This window comes from Netta rufina (genome assembly GCF_964035555.1).
Source record: "Netta rufina genome assembly, chromosome: 20".
NCBI lineage: Eukaryota > Metazoa > Chordata > Aves > Anseriformes > Anatidae > Netta > Netta rufina.
Window position 1 is genome coordinate 9,775,387 of NC_140144.1, and position 11,838 is coordinate 9,787,224.

The window sequence follows — 11,838 nt, forward strand, 5'->3', positions numbered from 1 at the left end:
GCCTGGCAGATTGATTACATCACACTCCCTCAAACTCGCAATGGCAAGCGCCACGTACTTACAATGGTGGAAGCAACCACCGGATGGCTGGAAACATATCCTGTGCCTCATGCTACCGCCCGGAACACCATCCTGGGCCTTGAAAAGCAAGTCCTATGGCGACATGGCACCCCAGAAAGAATAGAATCAGATAATGGGACTCACTTCCGAAACAACCTTATAGACACTTGGGCCAAAGAACATGGTATTGAATGGGTGTATCACATCCCCTATCATGCACCAGCCTCCGGGAAAGTTGAACGATACAATGGCCTGTTAAAGACTACCTTGAAAGCAATGGGCGCTGGGACGTTCAAAAACTGGGATACGCATTTGGCAAAGGCCACCTGGTTAGTCAATACTAGGGGATCTACCAACCGAGCTGGACCTGCCCAATCAAACCTGTTACGTACTGTAGATGGGGATAAAGTTCCTGTAGTGCATGTAAAAAATATGCTGGGTAAAACAGTCTGGGCTACTCCTGCCTCAGGAAAAGGCAAACCTATTCGTGGAATTGTTTTCGCTCAGGGACCTGGATATACTTGGTGGGTGATGCAAAAGAACGGAGAGGTCCGGTGTGTACCTCAAGGAGATTTAATACTGGGTGAGAATAGCCCATGAACTGAATTGCACCATGTTAAATAGTATATTATACTGTATGTTATCACTACCATGATTACTATAGGTGACTAATTAGAATGTATGGAAAAGAGTGTAACCTGAGCATGACATAAATGGTATGGAATAAGGGGTGGATAGATGTCCTGGTTTCAGTTAGCACAGAATTAATTTTCTTCCTAGTAGCTGGTGGAATGCTGTGTTTTGGCTTAGAATGAGAAGAGTGCTGATAACACCCCGATGCTTTAATTGTTGCAGAGCAGTGCTTATACTAAGCCAAGGACATCTCAGCCTTTGCTCTGTCCTGCCAACGGGCAGGCTGGGGGGTGCAGTAAGAGCTGGGAGGGGACAGACCCAGGACAGGTGACCCAAACTAGCCAAAGGGGTATTCCATACCATCTGACGTCATGCTAAACAATATATAGGGGTGGTTAGCCGGGGGGAGGGGGCCGGACTGCTCGGGGTTAGGCTGGGCATCGGTCAGCGGGTGGTGAGCAATTGCATTGTGCATCACTTGTTTGTACATACTATTATTACTTTCGTATTATCCCCATTGTATCATCATTATTATTCTTGTTATTATTATTTTTGTTATTTTTTTTCCTGTCTTATTAAACTGTCTTTATCTCAACTCACGGGCTTCACTTTCCATTTCTCTCCCCCGTCCCAGAGAGGGAGGGGGGAGGGTGAGCGAACGGCTGCGTGGTGTTTAGCTGCCGGTCGGGTTAAACCACGACACTGCGCACAGATGAAAAAAGCATGTGTAGAAATATCTGGAAGTGGGCATTATAGTTGCTATTATGTAAGGAGAAGATAAGAAAGGTGATGATTAGATGAATAAGGTCGTTGCTCCTTTCAGCTTCTGTTGGAGTGACAAGGAATGTGTAGGGCAAAAATAAAATTATTCAAACTATAAACACTTTTAGATAAGCATTTTTGACTTAGTTATACAAAAGATGATACTCAAGTTACTTATGGGGAAAAAATGCAAATCTTCAAATATGTAACTTCATGCTGTAACCTTTCAGAACTTAATGCTCAGGATCACATTTTATTACATCTGGAACGTGTAAATTCAGCTGGAACAGATGAAGCTATAGCCACATCCATTACAAGAGAAGGCAGAAAGCATGCGATTCCGGTAAGAAAAAGTCACCTCTGGAATTCCATTTCTGCTTAAAGTAATGGTGTCCCAGGTTATACCTGCCTTAAGACAGGACCAGCACAAGACTTATTTGGCAAGTAGAAATAACCTTGCGTGTTGACTGTGGGCGCTTCAGCTAAACACTTAATTTTTCACATGGGCTGACTTACTATCACTTTCCTGCTTCTTCCCTTTTCTTCATGTTGTTAACTGGTGATGACATGCTTAAGCCATCTCTTGCTGCTCAGTGTTGTGCTGCACCAGGAGAAACTAAACCTCCTGCTCTTGAAGCAATAAACTATCAGCTGTCCTTCACAGTTGCAGAGACTAGTTCCTTTCCTATTTCCTACGTCAGTGACACTACCCTAAAGAGAGTGTACGTGTATACACACTTATATTTTGAGCCTGTATATACTGACATTTAGATGAAGACTAGTGCAAAAGTAGATTTAATCTCTGATCTCTGTGCCAGTCTGCTAAGAGCAAAGTCCCTTTTCCTTAGGATGTTAATTCTATCTCTTGCATATTTACGCTCTAGGAATCTGTGCTGAAGGAAAAGGCATTTGTTTCAAATGCAAAGATAGAACCTAAAGATAATGAAGATATTAATCCATGTTTCAGCAAGTTTACAGTGAAAAACTTGGGGATGCTTACTACATTGTGTAACTTATGTCAGGCTCAGACAGAAAATATTCCTCAAGAAACAGGTAAATCATATTTAATGCTATTATGTCCAATCTGTTTCAACCACTTCAATCAAACTTTAATCCAGACAGAAAGAGAGACAATCTTCTCATTTATTACTGAAGTGTCTTGCTCACTATACCTAAAGTATAAATCACTGCTAGGTAAGATGGTGGAGATCTCTCTAAGGTTTATTATGAGATATGATTACACTGCTTCCTCAGAACAAAATCATAACTTATTCTGATTGTGTCATTAACAATTTACTTTCTTTTGAGGCATTTTTTAAATAATTTAAGGGTGTTCACTTTAAAAGAACATAGATCAGTTGAATATAGACTTCAACAGCGCATGCTGCAGTTATTTTTGTTTCCAGGTTTTATTCTCAGTTCATATTTCTTGCTCTCAGTACAACATATAACAGCCAGTTTTATTTTTATATATGAGCCAGTTATATAATTTATAGAGTTTTGGGTATGCATAATCTCTGTATTATTAAATACTTGCATTTTGTGGTAATATTTCATATTTTTGTTTTTCTAATTAGCTACTTTTCTGCATCTACTCCCAGGTACCATAGTGAGTGATACTCACTTAGTCTGTAACTAAGAGTTAGTAAAAATGGTCTTGATGATAAAAGTTCTGCAGAGGCTGCACACTTACTGGATTCTCAAGCCTTGCTCTTAGCATGTGGACAGGAAACTGTCTGATATAAAACTTGTCCCTCAGGTAAAGAGAGAGCTTCCCATGGATTTCAGTGGATTACAATTTCACCGTTAGTGTTTTGACTTTATTTTTGTATTTGGCAGGAGTCTCATGCTCTTTCATAACCTAGAGTGGGAGTGCAGAGGTGACATGAACTCTAGTAGCAAGCCTTAAATTGTTTTAGTCGTGGCACTTAGTGTGACTGAGGTGATGGAGAACCTTGTATTTGCCTTCTGTGCTGAGTAAACTGTGTTTCAGGTGATGATGCACCATCCTTAATAGAAGATCAAGAGAATGATTCTCTGACAGTGGAGAAAGTACATGGGGAGCAGAGAAGTCACAGAACTCCAAGAGAAGAGCAGGGCTCCTGTCCGTTTCAGGTATGCAGCAAGCTTATAGTTTTATCTTAACTGCTTTTCTCACCTAAATTTTCATCAGAAGAAATCCTCAGTGTTGGCTGTCATGGAGATATTACACTTGGGACTCAGCTTGCACATTGAGAAGCTGAAGCTGTATGAGGTTTTGTTGTACTGAGCTAAAATATTGCCCTTAAATCTGGGGGAATTTCAATAGCAATTCATTGGCATTCTTCAGTTTTCCTGCATACTTAGTGATTCTTGATCATAGTCTCTTCAGACTCAGACACAGAAGAAAGATCCTTCTTTTGACACTGAAGATAATGAAAGAAGGTCAGCACTGATTTCCAATGAAGCTACGGTAGTGAAAACGCAGTTAATGAAGGAAAACTCACCACAGGAGCAGCAGAGGTATGAGATCTGTCAAGGTCAAGACCACCTGCCGTACATTCTGCTTTTTGTCGATGTGTCAAATGTTGCCTTGTTTGGGTTTAATGCCCACAGTCGGGTCTGTTGTGGAAAGGGGGGAGGCAGGCTATAATGACCTTAACCTGGGACTTATTTTGTCTTGTAAAACCTTATAAAAATAAAAAGGGGAGGTGGGGGGGGGAAGCTCTCACAAACTAATATTATTTAATACATGCCATGTTAATCAAATATTGGCTGCCAGTTTTTCTCCGGATGTCTAATTTTTTGGAGTCAGTTGAAGGTATGTTGAAATCAACTTGGAAAAAAAAGTCTTCTTTTCAGAAGACTGGGCTAGACAGAAATCATCAGCAGAAACAGCTAAAAACAAGGCATTTTGCATTATGCTGCATTAAGCAAATACACCCAAAGAAATTTGATGTTCTACACCAACGTTCTTGAATGCCACTGAGTGCCTTCACTTCGTAACTTCAGTTTTAACCTAATTACAATGTGTTTTTTTCAGGGTTAGCACAGACTCCGAGAGAAAAGCAGAAGTTGTGCATATGAATGAAAAAGCACCTTCTGAAATTCTGTCTTCAGAAGGTAGGAAGTGCTTTTTCCCAACACGCCTTCTACGTTTACTTAATTTATAATCTGAGTAATAATTCTTCTTGGAGTTGTTCATAGAGGATATTAGTCTGCTGCCTGTACCAGGCAGTGAAGTTGCTCTTTGGGCTAAAATAATAAAGATCTTAATGTACGCCCTACATTCAAACCTTTCTTATCAACTACCTTGGACACAACTGTATTAGCTTGTTTACTAAGTTAATGGTTTCTTCATCTTTCTTTATTTGATGTCTCATTTATTTTTTGTATGATTTGATATTAAAAACAATCTTCAAGTTGACTCAGCATTTAACACTGCTGACTTTTGAATGCAATTCACTGCTGAGGATTACCGGATTTGAATCAGAAGTTAACTATCAGCACTTCTATCAAATACTTCTCTGAAATTATTTTTTAGATGCTCCAGTTAAAGAAATGGAAGCGTCTTTCCCTTTTGAGATCCATCACGTGGATGGAAGTCCATGTTTGAAGCCTTTGAACCATAATTCTCATGAAGCTTCTGATGAAGAACTAACTTTAAAAGTGTTTTGCAAAGGATTAGATTCTGCTGAGTCATCGCCCAAGTCAAACGACTTCTCTCCAAGATGTGAAAGTGCCAAATCAGACTCTTCTCTCTCAGAATTTCAGAAAGTGTCTGCAGTTTGGATTGACATCTCTGAAGGCTCTACCTCAGACTCTGAATTAGAGGTGAAAAATGGAAAGGACACAGATGTCAGTATCGCAGAAGAGTTTATCTGTGATAACAATGATGCATTTTCTAGCACTTCAAAAGAGATGCCAATAGCAGTAATTATTGGAAAAGAAACATTACGCAGTGACAAATGTAATGAACATGAAGCACCCAAAGAGGACAACAGCAGTAAGATTTCTTTACTCTCTCAGAACTCCCAGAAATGTCCTGGAGAGGCTTCAGATCATGGGTGTCCTGATCATTTGCTTTCTTTCCTTCCCACAGACAAGGCAAATACCCTCAAAACAAAGCCACTGGATCCCTTCCAGTTTGAAAAACCAGCCAAGGAAACAGATAAGCCAAGTTTGGAAGCCTCAGAAAACTCAGAAGATGCAGTTGCCAGCTCTTTGGGCAGTGTTGGTGTTTACCTCCTTAAGATCTATGAACAGCAGAAGCCTACTTCCAGAACTAGCAGAGTGAAAAAGGATGGTGGAATTAACAGTTTATTCATGGATCACAGCAGAGAGCAAAAGCAGCTTATTCTGACGGATTCTTTGGAACATCTAGACTTGGCTACTGACCAGTTCAGTAGCACAGTCTCTTTTCCCCCTGACAAAGGTATTACAAATGGTAAATTAGTAGCATGTCTGTCTTCCAGAAATGCAGCAGTGCACAATAATCACGCACAGCTTTTGAATGAGAGCCTTGCATCCAGAAAACTTGATAAGATTGTATCTCTGCCCATGTCTGTGCAAGGAATTTCTGAGGAAGTACATACAGAAGCCTACTTGTTTGAGTCTTTGCAAAGGGTGGCCCCAGGAAATCAAAATCACTCAAAAACTGAAAGGCAAGACGCAAAGGAATTGGGGAAGGATTTTTCTTCCAACTCCTCAAAAAAGCAACTGTTTCAAGCTGAGAAGTGCTCTTCCAAAGGTGAAGATGATACAATTTTTATTAGTGATGAGGGCCTCCCTCCAGCTGATGAGGACACCTTGTCAGAAATACTGTCTCCTGTTGATGAAGTGCTGTCCTATGGAAGTGCTGACTTGCCATCCTCTAATAAAAAGGATTTGTCATTTCCAAGTGAAGATCTTCCTCCTCCCCCTTTAGGTGTAAATGCAATGAAAAATGATGATTCTAGCTTTAGTATGGATGATTTCCCATCTCCACCAGAACAAATGACAGTCTCAGAGACTAGACAGTGTATGGATGAAGATATATCACTGCGAACGGATGCATTACCCCCATTACTTGATAACATCATGCCTGAAGAATTTCCCCTGCTCAGTCGAGAGCCAACTGATGTTTTTTCAAGGCAGGATAGGAATGTCTCAGAACAATCTTTAGTTAAAGAAGATAAGTCCTCCTTTGTACAAGAACTATCAGAATACCGAGAAGGAGAACATGAGACACCTTTACAGTATTTGGAGTGTCTGCCTGTGTCAAATCCCATTTCTTCTGGTCAGACCAGTAAAAATCCTGATTCCATGATGAAACAATGTGGAACATACTTAACACTACTCAAAGCTGAAGAGGATGCTGATGACCCATTATCATCGTTTGAAATTGGGGACAGAGTGTTAGTAAAGCAGACCCAGCCTGGAACCCTCATGTTCAAAGGCCGGACTTGTTTTGACTGTGGCCATTGGGCAGGTGTTGCACTTGACAAAGCTGAAGGTGATCATGCTGGAACTTACAAAGGGGTGAAGTATTTTGAGTGTGCTCAGCGCTGTGGTATCTTTGTCAGACCTAATGAGATTTCACATCTCTTGGAGGATAACAACAATGGTTCCAATAACACTGGGCATGAAGACTCAGACTCCTCCTATGATGATGAATCCTTCAAAAGAGACTGCAAATACCCTAAAGCTGATGAACAGGGCACAGGGGTAACAGAGCAGAACACTGAAGACACGAAAAGCACAGGAGGATCAGAAATGCCAGAAAACCAGTCTAGGTTACATGTTGCCTTGCTGCCTGGAAAAGGTCAGAAGTTCACACATTCTGACCAGTGTAAGTGTAATGAATTCCTTTGTCAAAATAACTTAATGTGCTTGGAATCAGATAAAGAAAAAACAGAAGTTACCCAAATAAAACAAGGCATGCTTGCAGATGTGCTTCTAAAGAAAAATAAGATCAGCAGCAGAGATGGGGTAAATACAAGCAAAAGTATTTGTTGCTTGTTAGAGGATCAGAAAAGAAATATACTTGCTGATGATACCACAGGTGAACTCGATAAACTTCTGTTTGACACATTAATTGCATTTGTTGAAACAGATCAACACAAATATAAAAGTGCCTTTGAAAAAGACATTATGAATTATGGCAAAGGCCTAAGACAAGAAGACAATCTGAAACAGTTTCTCGTCAAAGAAAATTCAGTTGCTAGCTTATCTGAGCAATCAGCAAAGGTTTCTGATGTTTTACTGTGTGACTTCAACATGCTTAGCATTCATGGTTGTCACACAGTAGCAGAAAGAATTGTGACTAAATTTGTAGATGATGCAGTTAAAGAATATAAGAAGATTAAAAGAAAACACGGAGCAAAAGCAGACAAGATATTTCATTCATCTTCAGAGACTTCTTCAACCACTTTGCCTGTAAGTAGAGTCAAAGTTTGTCTGAGTGTTCAGCCTGAAATTGGGTCTACACAGGCAAGCATTTCTGTTGCCCAGTTGTTTTGAGCCCATGAGTAAAAGAATCTGATTCCTTAGTTTTAAGTGCAACCTTAAATAATTTGCTAATTTCAATACCTCTAAAATTGTGGAAAAAATATGGGGTATGTCACCTGTTTTTTCTTTTTCTCCTTACTGAAGTTCCTTATAAAAATCCTTGATGCGGGTGTTTTTGGAAGCTCTGAAGATTTTGATCAGCCTAATTCTGATGGACATGCCCTAGAAAGACAAACACAAAAGCAGTACTTGTACAAATTGGATCGATGGCACTCAGCTCCTTGGAAAAAAACTGTGGAGGTTCCTCTTGTGGTACCACATTACAGTTCATATGTTAAAAAATTATCTGCATCTGCTGTAGAAGAATTATGGACTCCAGAAAACATATATTCAAATTTCAAGAGAATTAGTGTGCCAAAGCATTTTGAATGTAATGACTTCTCAGGGAATCATTTGGAAACAGAAAGCAAGAGGATGTATAATCAGGTATTTTAAAAACGGTTACTAATTTTTTTTCTGGTATTCTGTAGCCTGAATCATATTAGCTACTGCTTACTATTATTCTAGCTGCTAATACTAAATATAGTAAAGGAACACTGAAAGAGTTATTGCAAAATATATTGCTGCTTTTAATCAACTGCGAAATAATTTTAGTAGGACAGATATCCTTGCTGTGATGCAAGCCTTTTGCTAGAGCTCTTCTTTCGTAAGACCAAATATTGTCAGCAGCCTTTCTTACTGTTCAATGAAAAATAAAAACTTTTGAAAGGGTATCAGAGTCGGTACTCAGTTTGGTACTGTTTTGGTTGTTACAGGTTATATTTGATTTGACTCGTGAGGTGCTATGTACCGAATATCAAGTAACTGCAAATCCAAATAGACTTCCATGGTTAAAAGAAAATTTGGGATCTCGCTGTTCCAGATGTCATTGCAGAAGTGCAGATGTCAATGAGGTCAAGGTAAATTCTGGAAATGCAAAGTGCACCACAGTAAGAGTCAGTGAAGGGAGCAGACATTGCAATGACACAATGGCAAAGACATTGGGAGGGCGATAGCATTACAACTGAGGTGATCAAAGAAAACAGCATTGATCTGAAATGCCTGAATAAATACAGACTGAGCTGATTTGTTAGGCTAAGTATTCCAAGTGCATGGAGTTCTGTAGAGGAATGGACTTCTAAATATCTGTGGTTATGATGATCTTAGGTGTAACCTCTAAAGTAATCTTATGTTTAAAATGTATTGGTTGGTCAATACTACTTAGCTACATCTAGTTCTGTTCCCCAAACACCAGGGTGTTTCTAGATTGGAAACTGGATCTTGACATTAGCCCCTGTCACTCATTTGCAAGCTTCACAATGATGGGTTTCCAACGAGAACAATTCTTTTCAGCCTCTTTTATTTTGTAGGCATTTGTTCAGGGTGAAGTTATTAAAATAATGAACCTGGAAAAGAATGACTTAGAAATGAAAAGAAAAATTCTTAATATGACCAAGTATGGAAACTGTGAAAGAGACAGAGTGGACCTTATTCTGGTAAGCAGACATCCAGATAGACGTTTGTTTACTTTAGGTTTAAACTAGAAATTTTCATGTTTTTATGAGAATCATGTTTACTTTAAAAAAAAAAAAAAGAAATTCGAGTTATTGTCTTCTTTTTTGTTACACTTGCAATAATAACCCAGTATTTTCATTTTTTATGAGTGGTTTGAGTGGATTTTGCATACATAAATTGTCAGATTAGGCACAGCTTCTTATTGCCTCTTAGAACTGACCATGCTCTTGTTCTTCAAGTAAACATTCATATCCATGTTGTATTTTAGATTCAGGAGCTCCGCAAAGAAGAACCTCAGTGGACTTACTATGATGATGACGAATTAACTGTGAAGATGAGAATGACTGAAAGAATATTTGATAGCTTGATCCTTGATACAATCAGAGTTCTTAATAAGATTTATCTGAGAAAAGCCTGTGATAAGAAGTTTTTCCCTAATGGTGGAATTTTAGTCCCTGATTTTTAAGGCAAGAATACATGATTAAGAATTTTAATTCTGAACTGTACCCAATACCAGTTTTACATTCATATTTACAATTAAAGGATGCAAGCAGCGATGTAAGCACGTAGAAAAAATATCACATAAAATATTCTTCTTGAGTTCTGAGCTCTGGGAATGCTAATTAAGATCAATGTTCTTCTTAGACTGATGTTATTTGGAATCTAAGTGGTGGAAATTTTATTCTTGTCTGTTTTTTAATCAAGATGGCACTTTATTCACCTATGCATTTTAAGAGCATCCTATGTGTTTAAAATTGTATAGGAGTCTATGGTTATACAAACAGTTCAAAACCAATTTGTGTGTAAATGATTTTATTCTGTTATCATGTTCTGATGGTGAATGATGATGAAAATTATATTTTGAGAATACTGTTTGGAAAATCAATGTTTTTAGAGCATATGGGTACAGAGGGAATTAAGTCTCCCAGAAATTGAATTGCTATGGACCTCTGTCTTTTGGAATGAACTCTTCCAACTGGATCATGTCTACAACTTTTCCTAATGGGTGAAGCAGCATAACAAAGGTGACTGAGGAAAAAAATGACCATTTTTTTACACCCTGTGGAATGGTTTTAAATTAGCCCAGAGATGACTTGAGAGATGTGGCATATGCCAGGATCTACAGCCAAACATTCACTTGTAATGTCTATAACATCATGTAAATGAGACATATACTGATGTAATGCACTTTAAATGGATGCTTTTCTACCAGTAACTTCAAATTCTGAATAATAAATATGTGCATTTGATTACATTCCTTATCATGGAATTCATATGGGCCCTTTGAACTCTAACACTGTCTAAACACCTGAGGATGTACTTTAACTGGCAAATCATAAGAAAACAACCCTATTTTATTTTGTATTTGTAAAATGGGAAAAAAAAAATCAAGATTTGAAGAAGGAAATGTAAGTGTTCCCCAAATATGCTAATTGCTAAAAATGTATAGTACTGTGTTTTTACCTATTTTGCATTAAGACTAATGATAAATTTGTATTAATGTTTAAAACAAATATGCAACTATTACATAATGGCATTCAGAATTTTTTCATTACTAAATAATTGAATATAAGGAGATTTATTTAAATCCCCTTCCTTTAGGGAGTCTTTCAAATGAAAAGCAGGACAATTAATATGACTTTTAAAAATTGAAAGGCATTTTGTTTCTGTTTTTAACTACTGATGGTTTACTTGTTTTCATATTGAATTGTTTTCTGAATAAACAAAACTTCTCTGTGTCTCTTATTTTTACTGAAAGTTTGACTTCAGATTATATTGTATATATTGCTATTCCCATGAGTGAATGGGATTTGTTCTATTGTTTTTAGAAATAGTTCCTTAGGCCATTAAAAAGCACTGTCACACTAGCTGCCCTATGAACAGAAATAAAAAGGTAACTTGTGTTCCAAGCACATTAACTATTGATCATATCCTGTAAACTAGTTTCATGTCCCAAGTGCTACCTTTTCTTAGAAGCCTGACATACATTGTAAAAATTTATTCCTAACTGATTGATATAGTCTGGAAGATTTTACATGCTGAGCTTGGGCTCTAGTCTTCTGCAAAGGTTGTATCCCTTCTGCTGGTAAGGATAAAGACTCAGCTGCACTCTTCCTTAACTGATTAACTGACTTTGGTGCTGTACTTGAAGCCTTGACTCTCCTGGTTTGAGAACCTCTGGTAAGACCCTGCAGCTGATGGCACTGCTGAGATACAGCATTAACTGAGCTCTTCCTTCTTAGGTGAGAATTACCACCCTCATGACCTTTATCCTCATTGATTAATTAATCCAGATAACTTATTTGTTCTAAGATTAATGCTTTCTTCTTGTCAGCTTATGGTAGAATTTAATTCAATGCT

General features: G+C 38.2%; 1 protein-coding gene across 1 annotated transcript in view; it reads left to right on the plus strand.

Moving 5' to 3' along the window:
- CCDC187 (coiled-coil domain containing 187) overlaps positions 1-9,943 on the plus strand; it is a gene marked incomplete at both ends in the record, with an annotated part of 46,498 nt that extends 36,555 nt beyond the window's left edge. The window contains 10 exons of the mRNA XM_084298819.1: positions 1,686-1,798; positions 2,340-2,508; positions 3,449-3,570; positions 3,827-3,957; positions 4,478-4,557; positions 4,979-7,851; positions 8,068-8,409; positions 8,739-8,882; positions 9,333-9,458; positions 9,746-9,943. Coding sequence (XP_084154945.1) covers positions 1,686-1,798; positions 2,340-2,508; positions 3,449-3,570; positions 3,827-3,957; positions 4,478-4,557; positions 4,979-7,851; positions 8,068-8,409; positions 8,739-8,882; positions 9,333-9,458; positions 9,746-9,943 — 4,298 coding nt within the window. The remainder of the gene's footprint in view (positions 1-1,685; positions 1,799-2,339; positions 2,509-3,448; positions 3,571-3,826; positions 3,958-4,477; positions 4,558-4,978; positions 7,852-8,067; positions 8,410-8,738; positions 8,883-9,332; positions 9,459-9,745) is intronic.
- Between the last annotated feature and the right edge of the window lie 1,895 nt (positions 9,944-11,838).